The sequence below is a fragment of the Gobio gobio genome, assembly GCF_949357685.1.
Source record: "Gobio gobio genome assembly, chromosome: 6".
Taxonomy (NCBI): domain Eukaryota; kingdom Metazoa; phylum Chordata; class Actinopteri; order Cypriniformes; family Gobionidae; genus Gobio; species Gobio gobio.
The window spans coordinates 60,769,258-60,795,648 of NC_137102.1; the positions used below are offsets into that span (position 1 = coordinate 60,769,258).

A 26,391-nucleotide genomic window follows, 5' to 3' on the forward strand; every position below is an offset into this window, starting at 1 on the left:
CCGGAAGTATGCAAACGTCTTTTTGTTGGGTGCTGTTGCCATGGTGAATCATAATTTCGGAGCTCTATTGATTATGGCTTTTCATAGTTGGAGTGCATGAGCTTAACTCAGAGTCAGTCTACTCAGAGTTGATTGAACTACCTCAATTCAGCTGTTCTGAAACCCAAAACTCAGAGTTTCCCATCTCAGAGTAAGTCAACTCAGAGTTCAGGTTTAAACTCAGAGTTGGTTGAACCTCCTTTCTGAAACAGGCCCCAGTTGAACAGAACAAAAGAGAGAAAATAAAATAAAAGACTTGTTTACAGGATAAAACTGAAGATAAATCTGTTAATAATCAATTACAACAATATGCAGAAGAAAACTTGTTTTATTTGGAAAAAGTTTGGGTAGAGAAAGAAAAACATTCTTTATGGAATCTTAAATGAGTTCATTTTATACATTTAGTTTGAATTAATCTGGTTTTAATCAAATTTTAATCAAATGATATTAATTAAGCAACTCATAAACATCTGAAATAACCCATTTCACCCTCTGGTGCTGCTCGGACATTTTTGACCCCAATACTTTTATTTATTTGATTTTTTTAAAAGAATTTCACTTCATCGGAAAGGAATGAACTTGGTAAAGGTTTTGGCACCTGCTGTGTGAACACACACAAAACAATTATGGGCATGATTTGAAAAGGCTAATTGAACATTGTTACTAAAACAACACAGTAAATGTTGGCTCATAATTACTTCAATAAGCTCATTGTTTCTGCTATATGTACATTTCTGAAACATAACTGGACACAGTTAATAACAGATCACTCTAAATTGTAATGTAGACGCATTTTCTGTAAAGCTCCTTTGAAACGATATGTATTGTGAGGCGATAAACAAATAAATGTGATTTGAATTGAGTAGATGTTGTTTTTTTAGGTGCACTGTCCCTTTAAGAGCCTGAGAGGGAAAACAATATTTCAGTGCTTTTGCGTTCAAATGAAAAAGATTGCTCAACCTCATTGGTTCTTGCAGAATGAAAATTCATTCTTGCTATGAAAATAGAGCATATGTCAGCAAATATAAAAGCAGGGTCATATTCCCTATTCACTGTAAAGCCAAGCTTCTAAGCTTTAAAACAACACATATTTTGTGTTGGTTAAGCAAATTAAGTAACATGATAACTTTATAGCTCAACCAAGAGATTAAGCTTTACAATTAATCGGCCGTTAATTTAAACAACTATGGGAATTCATATGAATTGACATTCCTAATTCAAATCTTTAATGTACGTTTATACCGTTTATACCCAGGTCATTTGCCAGAATTGACAGTTAAAGCCGTTATTGTTATTGTTTGCAGCGCGAAAAAAAATGACGGTTATTTTCGTCAGTTACAACTCCTGAGATCTAGCGCCCGCTTTAAATCAGACAGAGATAAAGTAGTGCTGTAAGATTACATTCATTTGAATGAAATTAATTAATTATAGCATTTATGTGAATTAATTATCGAGAGAGAGAGAGAGAGAGAGAGAGAGAGAGAGAGAGAGAGAGAGATGAGTGTGTTTGAATTAGCCTACCTCTGTCTGAGTTTATCTATAAAAATGAAGCTGAGAGTTTGATGAGGTCCTCTTTAAAACAGTGATGTTACTTGTAGCTGAAGAAGTTAGTTTATTAATAAAAGTCGCGGGGTAGCGTCAAGATTGTGCTCCTCCTGTTTTTCTGCGTGTACAGCGCGATCTCCGATCTCTGTTTGTGAGACGTCACATGATGTATGTGTGCGTAGATGCGCATTAATATGGAACGTGATTAAACTGGCCGGAACTACCTGTGCGGTTTCAGTAGACACCTTCCAGCCAATCAGAATCGAGTATTCTGATGCATTTAAACAGTTCATTGTTATGTAAAATAAATACAATTTTCAATTAATTTGTCAAAATGCTCCACAAGCAAGCGAAACTAATGCATCTAGGGATTCGTAAAAACTTATTTCAAAAGACTAATTTACAGCCTACGTCACACTGACGTCACGCAGGTTCAACTGCGCATGTCGGTTGCAAAAGAGGATCCGGAATGTGTTATAATGTATGAAACACATGCTTTAGGCTATACATATAACAACAGTTGAATGATTTCACCAAATAAGCAGTTACATTTGATTACATGTTTGATTAAATTGCTGACACTGAATGAAAATAATGAAAATTTAAGTTTAAAATATTTTTTTTTTTCAAAATGTAGGCTATAGGCTATCTATATGCGAGAGAAAGCCAAACTAAAATATCCGGCATGTATTAAATGCACACAAACTTGACGCACCTTGAGTTTAATAAAAAAAACCCAAACTGTGTTAAATAGAGTTTGAAGTAAAATGTATCTGTCCTACGGCACCGTTTTTCAAAGATTTTAGAAAATAAATAAGAGATTCCATGTCCAGTAGAATAAAATGGAGTAAGCCTGTTGTTAAATTCGTGGAAAATCGGGTGACTAGTTCGCAAAACGTAGGCACAGCTCACAAGCTCTCTCTCCTTCGGCATGAATATAATAGCTGCGATGTAACATTCAATTGTGAATCTAATATTTATTTTTTAATATAATATTTATTTATTATTTTGGAAATAAATGTTTGTGCTTCGCTCGTGTCATAACATTAATGTAAAACAGCATTCACATACAAAAAAAAAAGTGTTTTGTCCGACCGGTGATACTCTACAATCAAACTATTGTAATATGCGGACAACATTTTGAAAATAACTTCTAATTATCTACAATTAGCCATCTATATTATATATCTATAAACATGGGCGTCGGAAGCAAAAAAAATGTGGGTGGGTTCTCAGAATTTCCGCTTTGCTTGTTAAATGTATAGCTCGGAAAGACCAAATTACCAAAATCGCCATATCATTGAGAGCGCATTAGTGTAGGGGTAAGACACACGGCATCTAGTTTTGACACAAATCGACCCGCGGTTCGAGTCTGGCTTTCGCCGAATTCAATCTCCTCCGTTTTCCCATCACATATCAAATCGGAAAGGCATTTATTTTCAATAAAAATGAAGAAAATATTAGAAAAGTGGAAATAAAGCATCTAATGTTTTTAATAATAAGTGTTTATCGATTAGGGGTAGGTAAACAGACATGTGCTGAATGTTAGAGACGATAAACGTGAGTGGGTCCAATATCATTGATCGTAAAAAGTGAGTGGGTCTTGTCCCACCCACATCAATATCTTTATTTGTGAACTTGGTTGAGGGATTTGATTGGTTGTCAATCATCACCGGATCACTGAATGCAGCACTGTGTCATCATCGCATAACCAAGCATAATGAAATATTTCATATATTCTTTAGAGGGAAAATCATAGTTCTGCTTTTCTTCACTCTCTCTCCTGTGCTCCTCTTCTTGGATCCAGATGTCCAGGTCCTTCTTCTCTTTCTCTTCTCTTTCCAGTCTCTCCATCTCCTCCTCCATCTCTCTTTCCTCCAGTCTCCTCAGCCTCTCCCGCTCTCTCTCCAGAGATGCTCTGAACTGCTCCAGCCTCGCAGGGATCGGTTGCACATTCTGCTCTTCTTGCTTTATATCCGTCTCTATCTGTTTAATCCAGGCTTGTATGAGTTTCCTTTTTCTCTCTGTGTCTTGCCTATCTTCATTCATGGACGCAAGGAACGCACGCCATCGATCATCAGCCAGCTTCCTCACCTCCGTTTTGATTTTCTTCATTCTTTCGGACATATTAGCTTGCATTTTCTCTTCTATTAACTTCTGGGCTTCCTGCATGACTTCCGTGATTGGACTGGTGAAGTGGCGGTTCTCGTTTTGAGCGAGCAGCTTGTCCACCCTCTGAAGGAGTCGACACACCTGATCTCGGTTTGTAGGGTTTGTGTTGTCAAAAGCAACGAAACGCCTCCCAAATCTCTCCACGAGCTCCCGGACTTTCTGGTTTTGTCTTAAAATGAATGTTTCAATGGATTGATCTTTGAGTCTGTCCGCGTGGGAGAATATGAGGATGGTGTGATGAGTGACGTCCTCACGAAACATCTTCAGAATCATCTCTACGGTGCGCTGCTGCTCTTCTGTGTATCGCTCTATCGGTACGACGAGTAGAAACGCATGAGGACCCGGAGAACTCAAAGCCAGGCAACGTATTACTTCTTGTTGTAGTTCTTCATCTGTTAATTCTGTGTCAAAAAAACCAGGCGTGTCCACAAGAACCAGCTCTCGTCCCTCCACCGTTGCACGTTCTCTCTTGCACTCTTTTGTGACCGAGCTCATGCTCAATCCATCATTGAAGCGATGGTTTCCCAGGATGGTGTTCCCCGTCGCGCTTTTCCCTGCACCGGTTTTCCCCAGCAGAACCAGACGCAGTTCACTCGGAGGGACTGTGAACTGATGATCCCGGCCTAATGGACTTTGAGAGGTTTGAGCGGGTCTCCGTCTCACATTTGAGTTTCCACTGGAACTCATCCTCTGATCACTGTGTGCCATCTTTGATCCTAAGGAAAAACCCAAAGTATAAAAGGGTTAGTTCACCCAAAAATTGTAATTGTTATTAATTCCTCACCCTAATGTCATTCCAAACCCGTAAGACCACAAATGAAGAACTTTTTGATGAAATCTGAGAGCTTTCTGTCTCTCCGTTGACAGCTACACAACTACCACTGACGCTTCAAAAAGATCATAAAGAGATCGTAAAACTAATCCATATGAATCGAGCCGTTTATATGGTTGAATTTGGGCTTTTATTCATATATAAACATTAATCAACTTACACATCAGTTGTGGCAAACGAAAGCTCAAGCATGTTTTCTTGATGTGCATTCTCGTGTTACGCGGCTCGTTTGCTAAACGGTTGCTAGGGTACTCTGTTTGGTTTCTAGGGAGTGGCTTGCCAGCTGCCAATGACGATACTCCAAAAGCTGCTTGCCAGTATGAATGATATAAACCAACCCTCATGACTCTATGACATTCAGAACAGAAGTTCAGACCCAGCCTTGGCACTGCTCTGTCCAGTACGCGCCCTCCGCGCTTATGTAAGACAGGACGCAGTGTTTCAGGACCTCAGACCAGCTCTTTGTCTGTTATGTTGGGAAGCTGATGGGAAGAGCTTTCTTCAAGCAAAGGCCGTCTCACTGGATAGTGGACGCCATTGTCTTGGTTTACCAGTTGCAGGGCCGCCCATGCCCCCTAGGGGTGAGGGTACACTCCACCTTTGTCTCTATGACACTGGGATCCAGAGTTATGGTCAATAAAAAATCCCTATGCAAGTTTCCATAGTAGGAAAAACACATGCGTTTAATGGGCCGTCCCTCACCATAGTAAGTCTATGGGGCAACTTTTGGGCAGCTCTTGCGCCCCAGGGGTAACACTTACACCCCATTGTGAGGTAAGTTCTGACAGGGCCTGCCAGCCTCTTCAAATGTGGTAACCCACATGTTTCTACAAAATCCTCACTCTGAGCTATGACTTATCAAAGTTCATCCCAATGTTAAGTCTATTGGATTTTTCGCCCGCTTGGTGAACATCGTACGCCAGATCGTATGACAAACGGTCTGGGACGAGATACACGCCGAAGTTTTGTCCAGAAGAAGAATAATAAGTATGCAAGAGAACAATAGTGATGCCTTGGCTTTGGCAAGCACCACTAATTATCAAAACAAACAAACCCTGAATTACTAAATAAAAGGATAATGTAATAATCCAACATTTCATTTCATTCTTCATTTCAGACCCTTAGGTCAATATCAGACAAATAAAAGAAAAGAGTAACAGAGCATAGCATACATTTACATACAACAAACATTATTTAAGACTTGTATCACTTGGATCGTTATGACTATGATTTCCTGAGTCACTTAATCGACTCATAACATTATTTATAATTCCTTAACACAGTGTGAAGTAGGAACATCCCTGAATACAAACACATGTCTTGCACTGTCCACACTGGGAGCTTAAGCAAAATCCTTAATGCGTCATTAAATGCTCCCTGAAGCTTACTATAAAACTCACTATATCTACACCACAGATGTGCCTTATAAATGTAAGTACAGTACATCATCTGAGCGCATATGATATTTATAAACCAACAATTTTGCCTGTCCATATTCACAGCATTGGCACTGCACATCATCATTTAAATCATTTCTGATAAAGTGACCCAAGTGTTTTATTCTATTCACCACAATTAAAACTTGGTCACCTACTGTACATAAAATGAGGAAACATTTTGCTTAAGATCCTCTTTAGTTTTAACAATCCCAACCACACTCTTTTTAGTATTAAATGTAATGCACACCACATATACAAAACAATCGTCTAATCAATAAAGTTATCTTCAATTACCTTCGTTGGACATGTTTTCTCCTGGTTTCTCAGTGTGTGTGTGTGTGTGTGTGTGTGTGTGTGTGTGTGTGAGTGAGTCAGTGTTCTTGGACTGGTTTATCATGATGGACTGGACTTTCTCAGAAACGAAACCTAACCTATCCATGTGTAGTCACAATGAAATGATTGTTTTGTTATTTAAGAGAGAAGTATTTGGAAATATACAAAGTATGTAATCGTGCCAACACTTTTTTTCGATGTTCAGTTTATTTAAAAAATAATTTTAATTTAACATCATTGTATTACATTTCTCATTCAAACAAAATTGCATTGTGTTAAACTGATTTGAAACAGTCGCGTTTTAGCTCAACTCAATATTTTCATTTTTAAAGAACATGTTTCATTTAAGTCGGCCGAAAATAACATTTGTTGCTTCTTCGATTTATTTAAGTAAATTAGGTTAATACAACACATTTCTTTTCGACCACTTTACTTAATCCATTTGAGTTAAATAAATTATTTTAGTTGTTTTAAAACAGCATTATAGAAACCAGGGACAGGATTACCTTCCCATCATACTTTGCACAGGACTGAATACGGAGAGTAAATGTAGAAATAATATGTTATTGTGTGCTTCATCATGATGAAAAGAAATGGGAGACTCTTTTTTATATTTAAGAGATTCTGGTATGTTAGTGTTTTTGGAGGTTACCATTGTGGTCAAGTGTAGAGCGTGTGCTTGGGGTGAGGACCTGCTAATAAAAATTAAAGTTGTTTTAATAATAAAAAAATACTACTTCTACGACTATCGTGGTTGCGAAGGCACAAGTTTTTGCAAGAAAAGCTGTCAGAAGGCACACGTCCTGCTAATCTCAGAGTTTTTGTGGCCGCCATTTTAGCTTGCCATGCTCTAATTGACGGGGTTTCGGTGGGAAAACACCCTTTGATTGGAGCTGGGAGCGAGGCGACTGAGGCCTCCTGTCAGAATTAAAGTTCCCTGATGGGATTTAGCCGTGGTCCTTGAGGGGTTAGTCGAAAAACCATTTGAACCGCTAGCATCAGCGCCAGTAAAGCTTCTGACTCTAAAGATGATTTTTCTTATGGCCATCTCGTCATTAAAGATAATTGGTGATTTGCAGGCTCTGTCGATCTTGCCATCCTGCTTAGACTTCACCCCTGAGATGGTTAAGGCTATTTTGCACCTTCACCCTGACTATCTTCCAAAAGTCAGCTGGAGAAACTCAACTTATTGTGTCCAGTTCGTGCTCTTCAAATTTACGTCAGAGCAACTGTTTATTAGTCAAGGGGGCCGTAACCTGGGGGGCGGCCACCACCAAAACAGATTATGTCTCATTGGGTGAGGGATGCTATTGCCTATGAGGCGCGCGGTTAAGCTTCGCCTCTAGGTTTGAGGGCTCATTCTACCAGGAGGGTTGCATCCTCCAGGGCTTTAGCAAGAGCCGCCCCCTTGCAGCCGGTTTGTGATGCGGCTGGCTGATGCTCTCCACACACATTTATTAGGTTTTATAGTTTGGATGTTCATGCTACTCCGGGCTCTCACGTCCTTGAGTCGACATCCCAAGCTCATGTTTGAGACCCTTCTCGTGTTGTGCTCACACACTTCACAACCTTGGGGAGTCCAGACACTTCCAGCGCGGCGGCGTTGGTGTTCTCGTTCCCCATATTCCCCAGTGTAGCTTTTGATAGGGAACATCTCTGGTTACTTGACTGACTGTAACCCTTTTCCCTGAAAAGGCGGGTACGAGTTGCAGCGCTTCATTGCCCCACTGAGGGCGTGCCAGGACATTCTTCAGACAAAAATACCTGATGAGCGCACCTGTCCCACGTCTATTTATAGCCTCTGACGTGCACATTCCAATGACATCATCATCAATTTATTTACGGCAAATTCTTTGGCGTATTTGCCACAAGTGTTCACAACCAGTCAAACAAAGACGTTTTCCCCATAGCGCTTAAAATCAAGTGCAGCATCTCGTTCCCGCTTTTTCAGGGAGACGATTTTATCAAAAGAAAAAAGACTGTATAATCTCACTTTTGCAGCTAGGAAAAACATTTTATGGATAACTGACAAGACTCCGACTATATGGGGTTGGCACAAGATTTTGATGGAACTGATTCTGCTGGAATATTGAACTTGTCTAAGATATTGGTCAGCCAGACCAATTTTATAGTGTCTGAAAGCCCTATATCAATAATCTAGGGACCGAATTGTCAACGATTCTTTGGAAAGGTTTCCCCAATCATGAGAGTACATGAAATGTTAATGTACTTTTAAGTGGCCTAGGTGTGCTCATTATTACTTGTGCCATTTCTTTTTTTTTGTTGCCATTTTCGGAGTGTCTATTTACACTAAGTTGCCTTGTTGGCAAGTGCTATTTGCACTAGCTCCGCCTAACAATGCCTGGTTGGGCCAAACAAGATTGAAAAAGATGCATGTTTGTTGATGTCTTCAGTGGCGTAGTCTGTAATGTGTAATGCTCAAGGATCTTAGTTTTGACACGATCGACCATGTTCGAATCCGCCGTTTGCTGAGTTCGCTCTTCTGACTTTTCCCATCACAAATCACATCAGAAAGACATTTACTTTCAATAAAAATTAAGAAAATGTTCTAAAAGTGGAAAAAAATGCCTAACGAAATGTTTAACAATAATAAATGTATTTATTGGGTAGGGGTCGATGTAGGGAGGGCTTTTATTGTCCCATTAAGGCAGCATCCATTTAATAATGTTAATAAATATAATCATTTACACTTTATGTTATTATTGCATCCTGTTAATGAACAACAATACTGAGGTGCAAATAGTGTGTATCTGTCTAGCATGTGCAGCATCTAATTACTATTTACACATTTCAAACCAGTGGCGGCTGGTGATAATTATTTTGGGGGGCGTTTGGGGGTCAAATTAATACAAAGCAGTACCAAGAAGCATGTTGACTAAATTAAAGCATTAAAGAGAAACTCTGCTAACTCTGCCCAAAAACGTTAGTTTCATGCTATTATCAAGATGACTCAGATAGATATCCATTTGTCCGGCGTCCCTCGCTCATGAAACATATTGAAAAACATATAAAATAGTTAACCCATCAAAGCCAGGTTTTATCAAATGCTGAGGCTCTTACTACCAGCCGGCACATCGTATGAGTAAACTATTTTATTTTTATATCATGTTTGTATGTATGTTTCTGGATTTTGATGGGGGCGGCGCACCAGCGCCCACTATTGACAAGCCGCCACTGTTGCAAACAAATTTTGCATTGTGTAAAGCAAATATATCACTATTGCACTGACTGACAGCTTCAGTGATTTATGAAGTGAGAGCGCGCTGCTGCTTCTGTGTAAAACATTCACAAGAAAAGTTGTTTTTCATGAGACTTTTGTGAGTACTTGATACTTCACCTTGACAAAATTTATTTTTGAACTATAGTGATTTTATAATGTTTCATATTTATTCATAAGTGAAACGTGTGGAAAAATATTGCAGGAAATGGCTAATATGAGCCAATAAATGCTAGATATGGTAATTAATGTATTTTTTATTTTTAAATAAAAGTGTTTTCTATCAAATCTTGGATTTCCTACATCATGAAACGTTCGATTTTGCAAATGGGAATAATCTGAGAAGGATGAACAAATTATGTTTTTGGTCATCAAGCTATTTTAATGTCTATTTTTAAATGAATTTTTACATGAATTACCGCTATATCCTGTGGGTGGCGGGAGAGGGGCATTTATTTGGCTCATATCAGCCATTTCCTGTAATATTTTATGACTCAGTTTCGCTTTAAATATACAGTGAGGAAAATAAGTATTTGAACACCCTTTTATTTTGCATGTTCTCCCACTTAGAAATCATGGAGGGGTCTGAAATTGTCATCGGAGGTGCATGTCCACTGTGAGAGACATAATCTAAAAAAAAAAAATCCAGAAATCACAATGTATGGTTTTTTTAACTATTTATTTGTATGATACAGCTGCAAATAATTATTTGAACACCTGAGAAAATCAATGTTAATATTTGGTAAAGTAGCCTTTGTTTGCAATTACAGAGGTCAAACGTTTCCTGTAGTTTTTCAGCAGGTTTGCACTGCAGGAGGGATTTTGGCCCACTCCTCCACACAGATCTTCTCTAGATCAGTCAGGTTTCTGGCCTGAGTTTGAGCTCCTCCAAAGATTCTCTATTGGGTTTAGGTCTGGAGACTGGCTAGGCCACGCCAGAACCTTGATATGCTTCTTACAGAGCCACTCCTTGGTTATCCTGGCTGTGTGCTTCGGGTCATTGTCATGTTGGAAGACCCAGCCTCGACCCATCTTCAATGCTCTAACTGAGGGAAGGAGGTTGTTCCCCAAAATCTCGCAATACATGGACCCGGTCATCCTCTCCTTAATACAGTGCAGTCGCCCTGTCCCATGTGCAGAAAACACCCCCACAGCATGATGCTGCCACCCCCATGCTTCACAGTAGGAAAGGTGTTCTTGGGATGGTACTCATCATTCTTCTTCCTCTAAACACATTTAGTGGAATTATGACCAAAAAGTTATATTTTAGTCTCATCTGACCACATGACTTTCTCCCATGACTCCTCTGGATAATCCAAATGGTCATTGGCAAACTTAAGATGTGCTGGTTTAAGCAGGGGAACCTTCCGTGCCACGCATGATTTCAAACCATGACGTCTTAGTGTATTACCAACAGTAACCTTGGAAACGGTGGTCCAGCTCTTTTCAGGTCATTGAGCAGCTCCTCCCGTGTAGTTCTGGGCTGATTTCTCACCTTTCTTAGGATCATTGAGACCCCACGAGGTGAGATCTTGCATGGAGCCCCAGTGCGAGGGAGATTGACCGTCATGTTTAGCTTCTTCCATTTTCTAATGATTGCTCCAACAGTGGATCTTTTTTCACCAAGCTGCTTGGCAATTTCCCCGTAGCCCTTTCCAGCCTTGTGGAGGTGTACAGTTTTGTCTCTAGTGTCTTGGACAGCTTTTTGGTCTTGGCCATGTTAGTAGTTGGATTCTTACTGATTGTATGGGGTGGACAGGTGTCTTTATGCAGCTAACGACCTCAAACAGGTGCATCTAATTTAGGATAATAAATGGAGTGGAGGTGGACATTTTAAAGGCAGACTAACAGGTCTCTGAGGGTCAGAATTCTAGCTGATAGCAGGGTGTTCAAATACTTATTTTCCTAACTGTATATTTAACATTATAAACTCACTATATTTAAAAATAAATGTTGTCAAGGTAAATAAATGCAAGGCCTGACTATTTAAGTGACATTATTCTGATTATTGAGGATTACACTATTGATGCTGTTAAAGCTACCTCAGGACCTTGAAGATACCGACACGCCAACCAGTGACATTTGACCGGAAGTTTTCAAGCTGGCTTGTATCATTGCGGACGTTCTTAAGAACGTTCTATGCATATGGTCAATTGAAACGAGTGACAAAGATCTCAAGTGAGGAAAGAGAGCGCCAACGAAGATTAGGCCAAGTCACACGGCGAAAACAGACTCAAGCTCATAGCCCACAGATTGACTCAGGGTCGGACGAAAGTGAACCAAACACCAAAAAAAGAGCAAGACGAAAACCATACAATAACTAAGCGCTCAGGTAGAAGCTTTTAAAAAGTACAGTTGACAATTTGAATTGTATATAGTTGTATATCCCTTACCTCAATGATATATTGTGTTACTCGAAGTCCAGAGCATGCTGGGGTTCCTGAGTTACTATCGATCTTATGTCCAGGATTTCTGGAGGATCTTATGTCCAATATTCCACGCTCAACTGTTAGTGGGATTATAACAAAGTGGTTGGGAACAACAGCAACTCAGCCACAAAGTGAAATCACAGTTTCACTTCGAAATAAACACCCATAATTCATCAGATCCATTGATGATGTCATTAAGGAAGTGCCTTTTTTTTGTTTTTGTATTTATAATAATTAATAAACATGATAATAATCACTCGCATATCAAAATATGTTTAACACTTTGATGAAATATTGAAGCTTGCTATAAAAAAAAATTGACTTTTTTTCTGAATCCTCTGAGATAATCTCACCGTCTGGACGTTATAACTCCAAATCACACGTTTATTCATCACGATTCAGAGGAAAAGTCGTAATTGTGAAATAAAGTCGGAAACAAGCTTCCTGTTGAACAGATATAAAAAGAGAGAAAATAAAATGAAAGACTTGTTTAAAGGGGTTTACTGGATGGAACTGAAGATAAATCTGTAAATCAATAATCAATTACAACAATATGCAGAAGAAAACATGTTTTATTTGGAAAAAATTTGGGTAGAGAAAGAAAAACACACACTTGGAAAAAAAGGTATTCATTTTATGCATTTAGTTTGAATTACTTTTTAATTTTAATCAAATTGTATTAATTAAGCAACTCATAAACATACATATGAAATAACTCATTCACCCTCTGGTGCTGCTCGGACATTTTTGACCAAAAAATGTTGCGTTTTATCGTAAAGGTATGAAACTTGGTAAAGAGTTTGGCACCTGCTGTGTGAACACACATATGGGCATGATTTGAAGAGGCTAAACGGTCCTAAATAAAACAGTCACGCTTGTGTTGTTCACACAATGGAGATGAATGTACTCTAGTGGAAGCGTTTGGTACTGCGCATAAACAAAATCACCGAAAGCTCATTTTGCCAGATATCAACTTCAAATTTGGAGCATAACGTGTTTAAATTTATGGCTTTGATTTTCTCAGTTTTAGAGTAAAACATGTTTTGGAAAATATATAACATTTAAAAATGTTATTTTGGTAAATAAATAAACAAATTTCTATACCTTTTTGTTTTACTTTTTTCACTTCAGCAATAATCTGGAAGTGTCTTCTTTAAAAAGAGACCAAAGAATCAAATTTTATGACAGTTTGAGTTGGACATAACATTTTCGGATCTATAATCAAGTACTCGAGTGGTTAAACAGGTAATAAATGGATCTTAACTATTCCATAAATATAATTTAGTATCATACAATCCCCTAAAAATACAAAATATTAAACAAAAAACATTATCTAACTCAAATATAGTAGGTACATTGATTTCATTGAAATAAAAAAACTGTAATTTTTGACCGCCACGCAAAGAACATTAACATGCAATTGAATCACTTAAGACATTTCTTTATAGAAATATCACAAAGAACCTTACTGTGCGTTCACACCAGATGCGAATGACGTGAATAAATCGCGCATAGTTGACGCTTGTACATTGTGAGTTTACTCGCTTCATTCGCGCGTGTCATTCACTTCACAACAGACGTGAATTCGTGTGGCTGACGTGGATTGTTTTAAAATACGGCGAATAAGCTCAATTTGCCGGCTTTAGCTAGCTTGTAGTCTCAATATATGTAGAGCTCAAATTGAGTAAAGAGCGTTTTTTACAACTCACCAGACTGTCCAACCTCCTCACTCACTTTCATCCAAGCAAGATCCTTTTTATTCCTGTTTCTATAAAGTACGAAGACGTGTCGTACAGCTCTCATTGTTGTCACTACTAGAGCAAGCTCCTGATTGGTTAACACCTCATTCGCGCGAATATCCGCCAAAGTTCAGATTTTTCAACTTGCGCGATTCGCGCGAATCACACACTTCGTGCGTCAAACGCCCCGAAGTGCTCAATTCGCACCGCCTCATTCGCACGAATTGCGCCGCAGAATGTCTATTCCCTTCTTTGCTTTGACTTAACATGTAAATCACTCGCGCTTGACGCTTCATTCGCGTCTGATGTGAACGCACCCTTACAGTTCTACAAAGAAACCCCATTGAACATTGTTGCTAAAACCACACATGAGGGCGAGTAAATGTTGGCAGATGGCTCACAGTTACTTTCATGAGCTCATTGTTTCTGCCTAAAAATGCATACATGATGTTAGCTAACTGCGTGATTGCTATATGTACATTTCTGAAATACATAACTGGACACAGTTAATAACAGATCACTCTAAATTGTAATGTAGACGCATGCGTTTTCTGTAAAGCTCCTTTGAAACGATATGTATTGTGAAAAGCGATAAACAGATAAATGTGAATTGAATTGAGTAGATGCTGGGTTTTTTAGGTGCACTGTCCCTTTAAGAGCACCAGTGTATGGAGCCCTATGGAGCTTTTGCGTTTAACGTTTTCTCCCAAAAGAACTCAAAAGGTTTGCGAGTGAACGTAAAGTTTCTTGTGAGAACGCAAACATTTTTCGAGTGAACGCAAAGACAATAAAATATTTTCAATTTTTTTTCCATCACCATGTCCCTTTAGTGGCTCCGTAGCTTTGAGACACCATTTCAGCAAGCAAACAATAAAAAAAAAGCTTTATATATTTTTTGTCTACACTTACTCATGATATGTATCATGCTCATGCATTCAATGATTTTAGTTACATATGTGTAAATGTCTGTAGGCTAGCTGTTGATTAGCCAATGGTCCAACAAGTGATTTTACTGAACATTTCTTGATAGTTTATTCAATGTACTATTATTGTGACGTTTACACAAGTAATATGATCCTGTGAAGTAATACGGTTTTGCAAAGTTACAAACCAAAACGTGGTGCAAAAGCATCATGTACTGTTTAAATGTGCGTCTGCTGGGCTTTTTCATACAAACACAGGGTCTAGTTTGGCCTCTAACTGAAACAAATATGATATGACACAAGTCTATCTATGTACGATGATTTTCACAGATCACATTTTCATGTAAAGCAGTTATTTTTTAACGCTATGAAAAAAGAGCACCTATAATATGTCAGATATAAAAGCAGTTGTTAAGTGATGGTCCTATTCCCTATACGCTTCTAAGCTTTAAAACAACACATATTTTGTGTTGGTTAAGCAAGTAACACGGTAACTTAACCCATGAGATTAACAATTAATCGATTGTAGACAACAATCTACTAAGGGAATTAATATGAATTGACATTCCTAATTCAAATCTTTAAAGTAAGCTACGTTTATACCATTTATACCCAGGTCATTTGCCAGAATTGACAGTTAAAGCCGTTTTTGTTATTGTTTGCAGCGTGAAAAAAAATGACGGTTATTTTCGTCAGTTACAACTCCTGAGATCTAGCGCCCGCTTTAAATCAGACAGAGATAAAGTAGTGCTGTAAGATTACATCCATTTGAATGAAATGAATTAATTATAGCATTTATGTGAATTAATTATCGTGAGAGAGAGAGAGAGAGAGAGAGAGAGAGAGAGAGAGAGAGAGAGAGAGAGAGAGAGAGTTTGAATTAGCCTACCTCTGTCTGCGTTTATCTATAACAATGAAGCTGAGAGTTTAATGAGATCCTCTTTAAAACAGTGATGTTACTTGTAGCTGAGAAATAGAAGTGATTCAGCAGCTTAAGAAGTTAGTTTATTAATTAAAGTCGCGGGGTAGCGTCAAGATTGTGCTCCTCCTGTTTTTCTGCGTGTACAGCGCGATCTCCGATGTTTGTGGGACGTCACGTGATGTATGTGTGCGTAGATGCGCATTAATATGGAACGTGATTAAACTGGCCGGAACTACCTGTGCGGTTTCAGTAGAGACCTGCCAGCCAATCAGAATCGAGTATTCTGATGCATTTAAACAGTTCATTGTTATGTAAAATAAATCACATTTTCAATTAATTTAATTTTCCAAGAGTCAAAATGCCCCACAAGCAAGCGTAACTCATGCATCTAGGGATTTGTAAAAACTTATTTCAATAGACCAATTTACAGCCTACATCACACTGACGTCACGCAGGTTCAACTGCGCATGTCGGTTGCAGAAGACGATCCTGCTAGCCTATACATATAACAACAGTTGAATGATTTCAGCAAATAAGCAGTTAAATTTGATTACATGTTTGATTAAATTGCTGACACTGAATGGAAATAATGAAAATTTAAGTTTAAGATATTTTTATTTTCAAAATGTAGGCTATAGGCTATATATATATATATATATATATAGCCTTTTCCGTCAGTGGAACAATACTACAGCCTGTAAAACATTTAAAATAAATATCAGTGAATAATGATAATATAAATGATATAAGTAAGTTAAATATTAGTAAATATATTGGTTTTATATTTCCCCACAGAGGCGCTCAAATGCCGCTTTGCGCGGAAAGGGATTTACACGAGCAGGAAAGAGCGCATCGTTTTTCTAATATCTTCATGTTTTCTCCTGATGTTCCAGAACTGATAATTGTAGTAAAAGTTGTGAACAGCAAATTTATTTTCTACAGGGTCAAGAACTTCAGGCTTTGTTTGATTATGCGCTGCGAGAGAAAGCCAAACTACAAATATCCGGCATGTATTAAATGCACATAAACTTGACGCACCTTAAGTTTAATAACAAACACAAACTGTGTTAAATAGAGTTTGAAGTAAAATGTATCTGTCCTACGGCACCGTTTTTCAAAGATTTTAGAAAATAAATAAGAGATTCCATGTCCAGTAGAATAAAATGGAGTAAGCCTGTTGTTAAATTTGTGAAAAATTTGGTGACCAGATCGCAAAACGTAGGCACAGCTCACAAGCTCTCTCTCGTTCGGCATGAATATAATATGTTTCCATAGCTGCGATGTAACATTTAATTGTGAATCTAATATTTATTTTTTAATATAATATTTATTTATTATTTTGGAAATAAATGTTTGTGCTTCGCTCGTGTCATAATATTAATGTAAAACAGCATTCACATACAAAAAAAAAAGTGTTTTGTCCGACCGGTGATACTCTACAATCAAACTATTGTAATATGCGGACAACATTTTGAAAATAACTTCTAATTATCTACAATTAGCCATCTATATTATATATCTATAAACATGGGCGTCGGAAGCAAAAAAAATGTAGGTGGGTCCTCAGAATTTCCGCTTTGCTTGTTAAACGTATAGCTCAGAAAGACAAAATTACGGAAATCGCCTTGTCATTGAGAGTGGCAGTAGTGTAGGGGTAAGACACACGGCATCTAGTTTTGACACAAATCGACCCGCGGTTCGAGTCCGGCTTTCGCAGAATTCAATCTCCTCCGTTTTCCCATCACATATCAAATCGGAAAGGCATTTATTTTCAATAAAAATGAAGAAAATATTAGACAAGTGGAAATAAAGCGTCTAACGTTTTTAATAATAAGTGTTTATCGATTAGGGGTAGGTAAACACACATGTGCTGAATGTTAGAGACGATAAACGTGAGTGGGTCCAATATCATTGATCGTAAAAAGTGAGTGGGTCTTGTCCCACCCACATCAATATCTTTATTTGTGAACTTGGTTGAGGGATTTGATTGGTTGTCAATCATCACAGGATCACTGAATGCAGCACTGTGTCATCATCGCCGCCAGCTTTAAATATCCGGCTCTCATTACCAATGCAGGCCCAAGCAAGTTGGACAAAAGCGTGACAGCAGATCCGGCTTCCACAACTGGAGCTGCAGGGAACAGAAAGGCCAGGAGCGCTTGGGCGAACGCAGCTCCGGCCCCCAGCAAATACATGACAAGCATAATCAAATATTTCATATATTCTTTAGAGGGAAAATCATAGTTCTGCTTTTCTTCACTCTCTCTCCTCTGCTCCTCTTCTTGGATCCAGATGTCCAGGTTCTTCTTCTCTTTCTCTTCTATTTTCAGTCTCTCCATCTCCTCCTCCATCTCTCTTTCCTCCAGTCTCCTCAGCCTCTCCCGCTCTCTCTCCAGAGATGCTCTGAACTGCTCCAGCCTCGCAGGGATCGGTTGCACATTCTGCTCTTCTTGCTTTATATCCGTCTCTATCTGTTTAATCCAGGCTTGTATGAGTTTCCTTTTTCTCTCTGTGTCTTGCCTATCTTCATTCATGGACGCAAGGAACGCACACCATCGATCATCAGCCAGCTTCCTCACCTCCGTTTTGATTTTCTTCATTCTTTCGGCCATATTGGCTTGCATTTTCTCTTCTATTAACTTCTGGGCTTCCTGCATGACTTCCGTGATTGGACTGCTGAAGTGGCGGTTCTCGTTTTGAGCGAGCAGCTTGTCCACCCTCTGAAGGAGTCGACACACCTGATCTGGGTTTGTAGGGTTTGTGTTGTCAAAAGCAACGAAACGCCTCCCAAATCTCTCCACAAGCTCCTGGACTTTCTGGTTTTGTCTTGGAATGAACTCTTCAATGGATTCTCCTCCTAGTGTGTCCGCGTGGGAGAATATGAGGATGGTGTGATGAGTGACGTCCTCATGAAACATCTTCAGAATCATCTCTACGGTGCGCTGCTGCTCTTCTGTGAATCGCTCTATCGGTACGACGAGTAGAAACGCATGAGGACTCGGAGAACTCAAAGCCAGGCAACGTATTACTTCTTGTTGTAGTTCTTCCTCTGTTAAGTCTGTGTCAAAAAAACCAGGCGTGTCCACAAGAACCAGCTCTCGTCCCTCCACCGTTGCACGTTCTCTCTTGCACTCTTTTGTGACTGAGCTCATGCTCAATTCATCATCGAAGCGATGGTTTCCCAGGATGGTGTTCCCCGTCGCGCTTTTCCCTGCACCGGTTTTCCCCAGCAGAACCAGACGCAGTTCACTCGGTCTCAAATTTGAGTTTCCACTGGAACTCATCCTCTGATCACTATGCGCCATCTTTGATCCTGAGGAAAAACCCAAAGTATAAAAGGGTTAGTTCACCCAAAAATTTTAATTGTTATTAATTCCTCACCCTAATGTCATTCCAAACCCGTAAGACCACAAATGAAGAACTTTTTGATGAAATCTGAGAGCTTTCTGTCCCTCCGTTGACAGCTACACAACTACCACTGACGCTTCAAAAAGATCATAAAGAGATCGTAAAACTAATCCATATGAATCGAGCCGTTTATATGGTTGAATTTGGGCTTTTATTCATATATAAACATTAATCAACTTACACATCAGTTGTGGCAAACGAAAGCTCAAGCATGTTTTCTTGATGTGCATTCTCGTGTTACGCGGCTCGTTTGCTAAACGGTTGCTAGGGTACTCTGTTTGGTTTCTAGGGAGTGGCTTGCCAGCTGCCAATGACGATACTCCAAAAGCTGCTCGCCAGTATGAATGATATAAACCAACCCTCATGACTCTATGACATTCAGAACAGAAGTTCAGACCCAGCCTTGGCACTGCTCTGTCCAGTACGCGCCCTCCGCGCTTATGCAAGACAGGACGCAGTGTTTCAGGACCTCAGACCAGCTCTTTGTCTGTTATGTTGGGAAGCTGATGGGAAGAGCTTTCTCCAAGCAAAGGCCGTCTCACTGCATAGTGGACGCCATTGTCTTGGTTTACCAGTTGCAGGGCCGCCCATGCCCCCTAGGGGTGAGGGTACACTCCACTAGGGGTGTGGCCTCCTCTTGGGCTCTAGCGCATGGCACCCCGCTAACAGACATCTGCAGATGTCTCAACACAACACCCAACACATTTGCCAGGTTTTATAACCTCCGAGTGGAGCCAGTGTCCTCTCATGTACTCGCCTCAAGTAGTGGCTGGTAGCTGGACTAGGCTCAGGGGTCTTCGCTTGCTCGCCATTCCACTGCACGGACTGGATACGAGCGATATTTACTATTTCCTCAGGTGTGCTTCTCCGGAAGCCCTGAGCTCCTCCAGCACTGCTGATGCCGACACCAGTGTGCTTGCCTGTTCGATCAGCCCTCATGTCTAGCTAGGCGCCCTACGGGGTGACCCCTACGTGTGTGCCACTGCAAGCCTCCTTGAGCATGTGTCTTTCCCTTGGCAAGCCATTGCCACTCCTGGGGTGTAAAAATCTTCCTCCTTCGGCGGGTTACCCCAGAGTTCTTCCATATGCAGCCCCCTCTGGGGTCAAGATTCAAGATTCAAGATTCAAGAGTTTTATTTGTCACATACACAGTTATATACACAATATACAACTGGCAGTGAAATGTAAACAGGTCCGCTCCATGGACAGTGCAAATAACAGTTACAAGAAATTAAAATAGAAATAGAATAAAATTAGAATAAAAAGTATTAACATAAGTAGAATTATAAATAAATCAAGTAAAAGATAAAAATAGGAAATAAGATAAAAATTAAAATATAAAAATTAAAATATAAAAATATAAAAAATATAAAAAATAAGTGGATATGATAAGTGAGATCAACTCATATGTGTATCCTCAAGTCACCTCCTTCGGGCAGGCACTTGTTGCGTATTTCCACGTGGAATATGCTCCCAGTGTACCTTGGTATTCCTGTGATATGTTGGAGTCCTTCGTCCATACTAGTCTTACGACAGGGAACTCTCAATTACGCAGGGCACTGGATGACAGCCGAGTGGCGTGATTAAATTGGGACCCCCATTCGTCAGTCATTGACGTTACTCTGAGTGACTGAACGAAAGGGAATGTCTCGGTTACATATGTAGCCCTCTTTCCCTGAGGAGGAAACGGAGACGTAACGTCCCTCTGCCACTACCGCTGTACCGCTGGAACGGCCGGGAATTCAGTCTCGGCTCCTCAGCAGGTAACATAGTGAGATATTGCCAGCGTACTTCCTTATATACCCGCAAGGTAGGGCGGAGTTACGCTATGCAAATTCTGCATGCCCATGGCACTTCATCGCTATTGGGCGCTTTTTTACTTCTCGAAGATGATAGGCTTCTAAGCGAAACCCCCATTCGTCATTGTCTGACATTACGTCTCCGTGGCTACATACGTAACCGATGTAGCAACAATGACCCGATTCAATCAGATTTTGGGCCGAATACATCACCGGATGAGGCTTCTACACACCAACTCGTGACTCTCCTAATCAAATCAGACATAGACAATGGGGTGTGTGTGTAAGAGATATCGAAGTTAATGAACAACCACGATGTCCGCCAGATTGTCTGAGTCTAAAGAATGGACCATCGAATTGTTCCGCCTAAAGGCATTCACATGACTTTACTCTGCAAACACACATACACGGAGAGCGCTGAAAGAAGACAATTCTTGCACAACACGTGTTACTTAAAACATGGGACTTAAAGAACTGTTTTAATAATGTTCAAATATATATAATCCGTTGATTTCATGTCTTTATACAATGTATTAGAATAACTAGGATGTCTACTGTTGCCAATCAAAACCTGTATGCCAGTAACTGTGATAATCTTGTATATCTGGACGCGCCAATCACAGAATGACCGTTCTTAGTATCTCTGTTATCGCGAAATTATGACTAGGCCAAATTTGGTTCAAAAATCAGATTTTGATGCATAATTTCAGAAATACCAGCTTTCTAAAGAAAAAGAGGCTTTAGAATTTCCCCCCTATTGATTAACTCAGAGGAGGGGGGTTCAGAGAACAATGGAACACTCGCGCCTTCTCGAGAAGATCTCTCCACGTACGTGATTGGATCTTTCCATAAGTCGGGCTCGGCCAGTCCATCTATAAATGCAGAAGTTATCATTAACTCCTTGCGCTCTGCCACTACGAGGAGAAGACCATCCTGGCCTTCGGCCCCTCCCCTTGAGAGAAGGACCCCTTTGGCCCCAAGCCAAAAGAGAGAGACGGACCTGCAACTTCTGGAGCGACTTTCCTGAACTTCACAGAAATTCTCCGGACTCACCTCCTTAGCGAACTTCCACGACGATTCGAACTCAGACACGTACACGAGAGAGCCTAATGCAAGTATTATATTTCACCTTTAACTGCTTGTACGAGGTTGTCTTAATTAATCCTGATTCACAAAATCATAAATGTCTGAAGGGTTTTGGTGAAGTGATTGAACTGTCTGTCTCTCTCTCTCTCTCTCTCTCTCTCTCTCTCTCTCTCTCTCTCTCTCTCTCTCTCTCTCTCTCTCTCTCTCTCTCTCTCTCTCCCTCTCTCTCTCTCTCTCTCTCTCATCTCTCTCTCCCTCGTGGATTCTCTCTTTCCATCATTCTTTTCCCTTTGATTTTATTCGTTAAGTTTGATTTTTCCTTGTTTGTACCATATCGTTTGTTTCTCCTATATATATGCATATTTACCCCCGTGTGATTCGTAGCTTTGTATTCTATAGTGTTTTATTAAAACTCAATAATTGCATTAAACTGAATCCTTATTGTTTTGCTCACAAATCTCGAAGTCACTGAAGCGTAAGATCTAAGCTACCCATTTAAGCTTGATTTTCATGTATTACTACTTCAGTAATACAAATTGTGCAAACATAAGAGATATTATTTGTCCTGATCAAACAGATCAATGTTTCTTAAGGTTTGTAAGATTGATAATTGATGAAGAAATCAATTTGGATAAAGGTTACTTTTAAATGATTAAAGGTTCCGTTATACGTTAATTTTTCTGTACAACAAGCTAATAATATTCATAAACTCATGAATATTCATACCATTTGAATTAATTATTCCCCAAAACGTATTGTTGTTACAGGTGGTGGAGAATATTCGAGCAGTTTCAAACTTTGTTTTTGTGAGCAATATTAATATTCATATTCATGTGTAATTTTTGGGTATTAATATTATGCACGCGCGTTTTCGTTCGTTTCTTTGAACTGTGAGACAAATCGCGCAAAGCGAAACTCACTCACTAAGGCACGACGCCGAGCTCAGTTTAAAGCATATTAACAGATGCTAAATTGGCAATATTAAATGTCCTGCAGAGATAAAGAAATCTCTGTTCAGTCCGTACATGAGTAATATTGTTTTGTCCCGCTTGACTTGAACGACGAAATCTTCTTTCAAGCGGAAGATTGAAATAGGGCGAGCCTCCCCTATTCAATAATAGGCCTAATATAATATTAAATCGTTAAAGATAAACGATAAAACTCCTGGTTTCGCATTGGGGTAGCTATCCAAAGCCAGACCTAACACATGACTCATAAATGCTGACGGACCGTCAGCCAGTTTGATAAATGTCTATTGGAGTTCTTTTAAATGTGAAGCAAAGCAGATGTTAATTCCTGTAGCCACATGTTTCTTGTGCCATTATAGCACAAAAAGGCCCGCCGTGGTCTAAAAGTCATTATGTGTTAATTCTGGGTACGGCCATTATATGATTTTTGGTCTTCAACCCCCACGAGCGTGTGTTGCAACTCCGCGTGCTAGACGCCCGAGGGCGCGAGCTCACAGCTCTCGAATTACACTTCCTCATAACTTTATCCCGAGCGAGCGCAACAACGCCATCTCGTGGGTATTTTCGGATAGTTCTACTCTCCGCTAGTAATTTTGTCTTGACAGACTTAATTTTCCTTCCTAAGTTGAGCATGTGAATTGTTAATGATTACTGTTAGGAACGTTTTCATTTATGCAATTTTACTAAGCATTAGGCAGCAACCAGGTCTCATTCTCGCTGATTAAAAACACTTATTTGAATTTGGGTTTAAAAGGAAAAATGAATTTCCTCTAACTTAAATTGAAAATAGGTTCTTAAAGTTACTGACAGTCCGCTTGGAAGGACGCCACCGTGTGGCCGTACCCTGCTAAGTCAGCTTACAGCTCTCTCTCTCTTTTCCACTTTCTTCCAATTCTGTCTGAAGTGCTTATTCCTGTTTCCCTTGCTGATTATTAATTTTTTTTTTGGTTATTAATGATACTCCAACTTAGCATTAAATTGTTATAGGATATTATTTGGACTTGCTTTCTTTTATTTACATTCTCCCTACAGGCTTATTTAAATTTAAATTTTAAACTTGTTTTGAATTTAATTTGAATTAAGTTTGTCTTGTTTAATTTTAATTTTAATTTTCTATTTAATTTTATTTTATTAATTTTTTTATTAGTTAAAATTTTTATTTTTTTATTTTCTTCCTCTCATTTGGGTTAGGTTCATTTTGATAGTTACCAACATTATCAAAATTGCCTTTTGTTTTATCATTAGTTGATAGAAACCTTTGCCTTTTTCTAAATCACTCTCGATATAGGATTTTGCATTTCCTTTTCGCCTGCAACCATAAATCACTTGATCCGGTAAACAATAGAGTCTTAATTAATTTTGATTTCGTCTGTTTACCCTCTGTTGTGTATTTATCGTAAGGCTCACAAGCATCTGTGGTGAACTGAGAATCGTCTCAACGTGGTCTCCACGAGCAAGGTTGTCCAACCGACGTGACCTGCACCGGCTGTGTGTGAATCTCGGTTTCTTTTACCTCTGTCCGCCGTTGCGGCACGCAGTGGCGACATCAGCAATCTGACACTCCAAAGCCAGTCAACCAGTTCAGCTGACACACACAAGGCAATTTCTGGCACCAGTACCTAAACCGGGGCTTTATTGGGAGCCACTCTTGAAAAAGAGGGTTCTGGGGAGCGGGCCAACTTTGCTGTGCTGGCTGGCGGTTGACAGGTGGGTGCTGTCAGGTCGTGTTTAAAGTCTAAACTGTTTGAGTGGGCGTAACGCGACAGAGTAACAAGGACCGAGGACACGGCAGTTGGGTGTTTGGGAACGCCCGGAAGGCCGACTGCGCCACTGGTTTCCACCTGAGCGACCTCAAATCGCCCCGGATAAACTAAAGGTAATAAAATCCACATTATAAGCCAAATATTAGATACTCCCCGAGTATAGCCTAAACGTTTGGCCCACCTTTCCTCTCTAAGCCGCACCCTTTTCCTAGGTCTCCTACCCCGATAGTCACACATGCTGTAGGCCCTATCGGAAACTCTTACGAAAGGTAGCAGGCTTAACCCCTTTAGTGCTTCTCTAACACTCCCAGCGTTCGCGCTTATTCTCCTTGTTATTGCAGACCAATTCATTTTGTGTTTGTTTTCACTGTGCTCTTTCCTACTTTCACTGTCTGGACTGTCGTAATCTTGTTTCTTTCAGTTCACCAAGAGACCCCAAGGAAAGCAAATTAATAGAGTGACAACCAAGCAGCCGGCGTCACCAGGTGACCCACAGGGCTATCGCCTGTCAAAGCCTCTATTTCAGGCCGATCCAAAAATTGGCCCGCCTAATTGCCTAACTGTCTAACTGTCAACATCAGTTAGCCAAAATTCTTGTCAACGGCATAGTCCGTACAAGAGCTCGTAAACCTTAGAACAAACTTGCATTGGCCTCTTTGTGTGTGTGTGCTGTGTTTCTCTCGCCCACAGTGAACCAGTATGTCCCGTTCATCCAGTCCCGCTGTCCCTTGGGATCGCCTAGCGGTATGGTTGGAAGCGATGACGAGCACTGTTCCGTCGGAGGACACCAGTGATCTGCAACTGCTGAGCCAGGAGGAACTGGACACAGAGCTAGACAAGCTGACGGCACACGACCCGACGCAGAGTTACTCTCACAAAGAACTGGCCAAGATCCTCGGGAGCCTCGCCCACAACCTTGTCGCCCAGGCACGGCTAAGAGAAAAGAGCCACACCGACCTGGAACAGGAAGCGGCAACACTAAAGCTCCAAGCCGAGGAGGCCCGGAGAAACCAGGCCCTCACCCAGCGTCATCTAGACCAGCTACTTCTAGAGACCGAGGAAAAGGGTGAAACGGACACAGAACGAGAGAAAGAAGTAAAAAGACTTCAAAAGGCCCTGGAAGATCTGCGTCTGGACAAAGACCACAGAGAGCAGTCGGAGAAAGACACCAGGGAAGAACTCAACGAACAGCTCCGGCGAGGCGAAGCTCTCCTAGAGAGAGCCAACACTGCGCTCAAAGACAGAGATGCTAAAGCCAAAGCCTCCGAAGACCACTTGCAGGCTGCCCGAGCCGAGATCAATGAGCTGGTCCAGCAAAGACATGAGCTCAAAGATGAACTTGACCTTGTTCACAGAGAACTGAAACATTCCTATAAACTGAAAAGTGACCGGGAAGGGGGAACGCACCACACAAAGTTTCCCCCGACCAGCTGGTCCGCACCTTCTAGCCAAGAACCAAGAGCTGAAGAGGGGGGTGACAGCCCACTGCTCAGACTGTCACCTGCTAGCCTCCACGAACCCCCGCCAGCAGCGGAGGAAGGGACGCCCTTCCAGGAAGTCAGGGCCAGCAGCCACGTAGCTCATAAGGACCTTTACAAGCTGGCCAGAAATATCCCTACTTTCAGCCCAGACCCTGCAGGAGGACACGATGTTTATGCCTATTTGCAAGACATAGACTTTCACCTGCAGACTGTCGCTAACGCGAGCACTTGGGACAGATTGTGCCTACTCAAACTCACATCTAACCGGGACGTGC

General features: G+C 40.4%; 1 protein-coding gene across 1 annotated transcript in view; it reads right to left on the bottom strand.

Moving 5' to 3' along the window:
• Positions 1-3,261: 3,261 nt before the first annotated feature.
• LOC307128604 (uncharacterized protein) overlaps positions 3,262-26,391 on the bottom strand; it is a gene marked incomplete at its 3' end in the record, with an annotated part of 51,643 nt that continues 28,513 nt past the window's right edge. Inside the window, exons 4-6 of the mRNA XM_079820518.1 lie at positions 17,681-18,924; positions 15,579-15,594; positions 3,262-4,472 (exon numbers count right to left, since the gene is read on the bottom strand). Of these exons, the coding sequence (XP_079676644.1) occupies positions 3,262-4,472; positions 15,579-15,594; positions 17,681-18,924 (2,471 nt within the window). The remainder of the gene's footprint in view (positions 4,473-15,578; positions 15,595-17,680; positions 18,925-26,391) is intronic.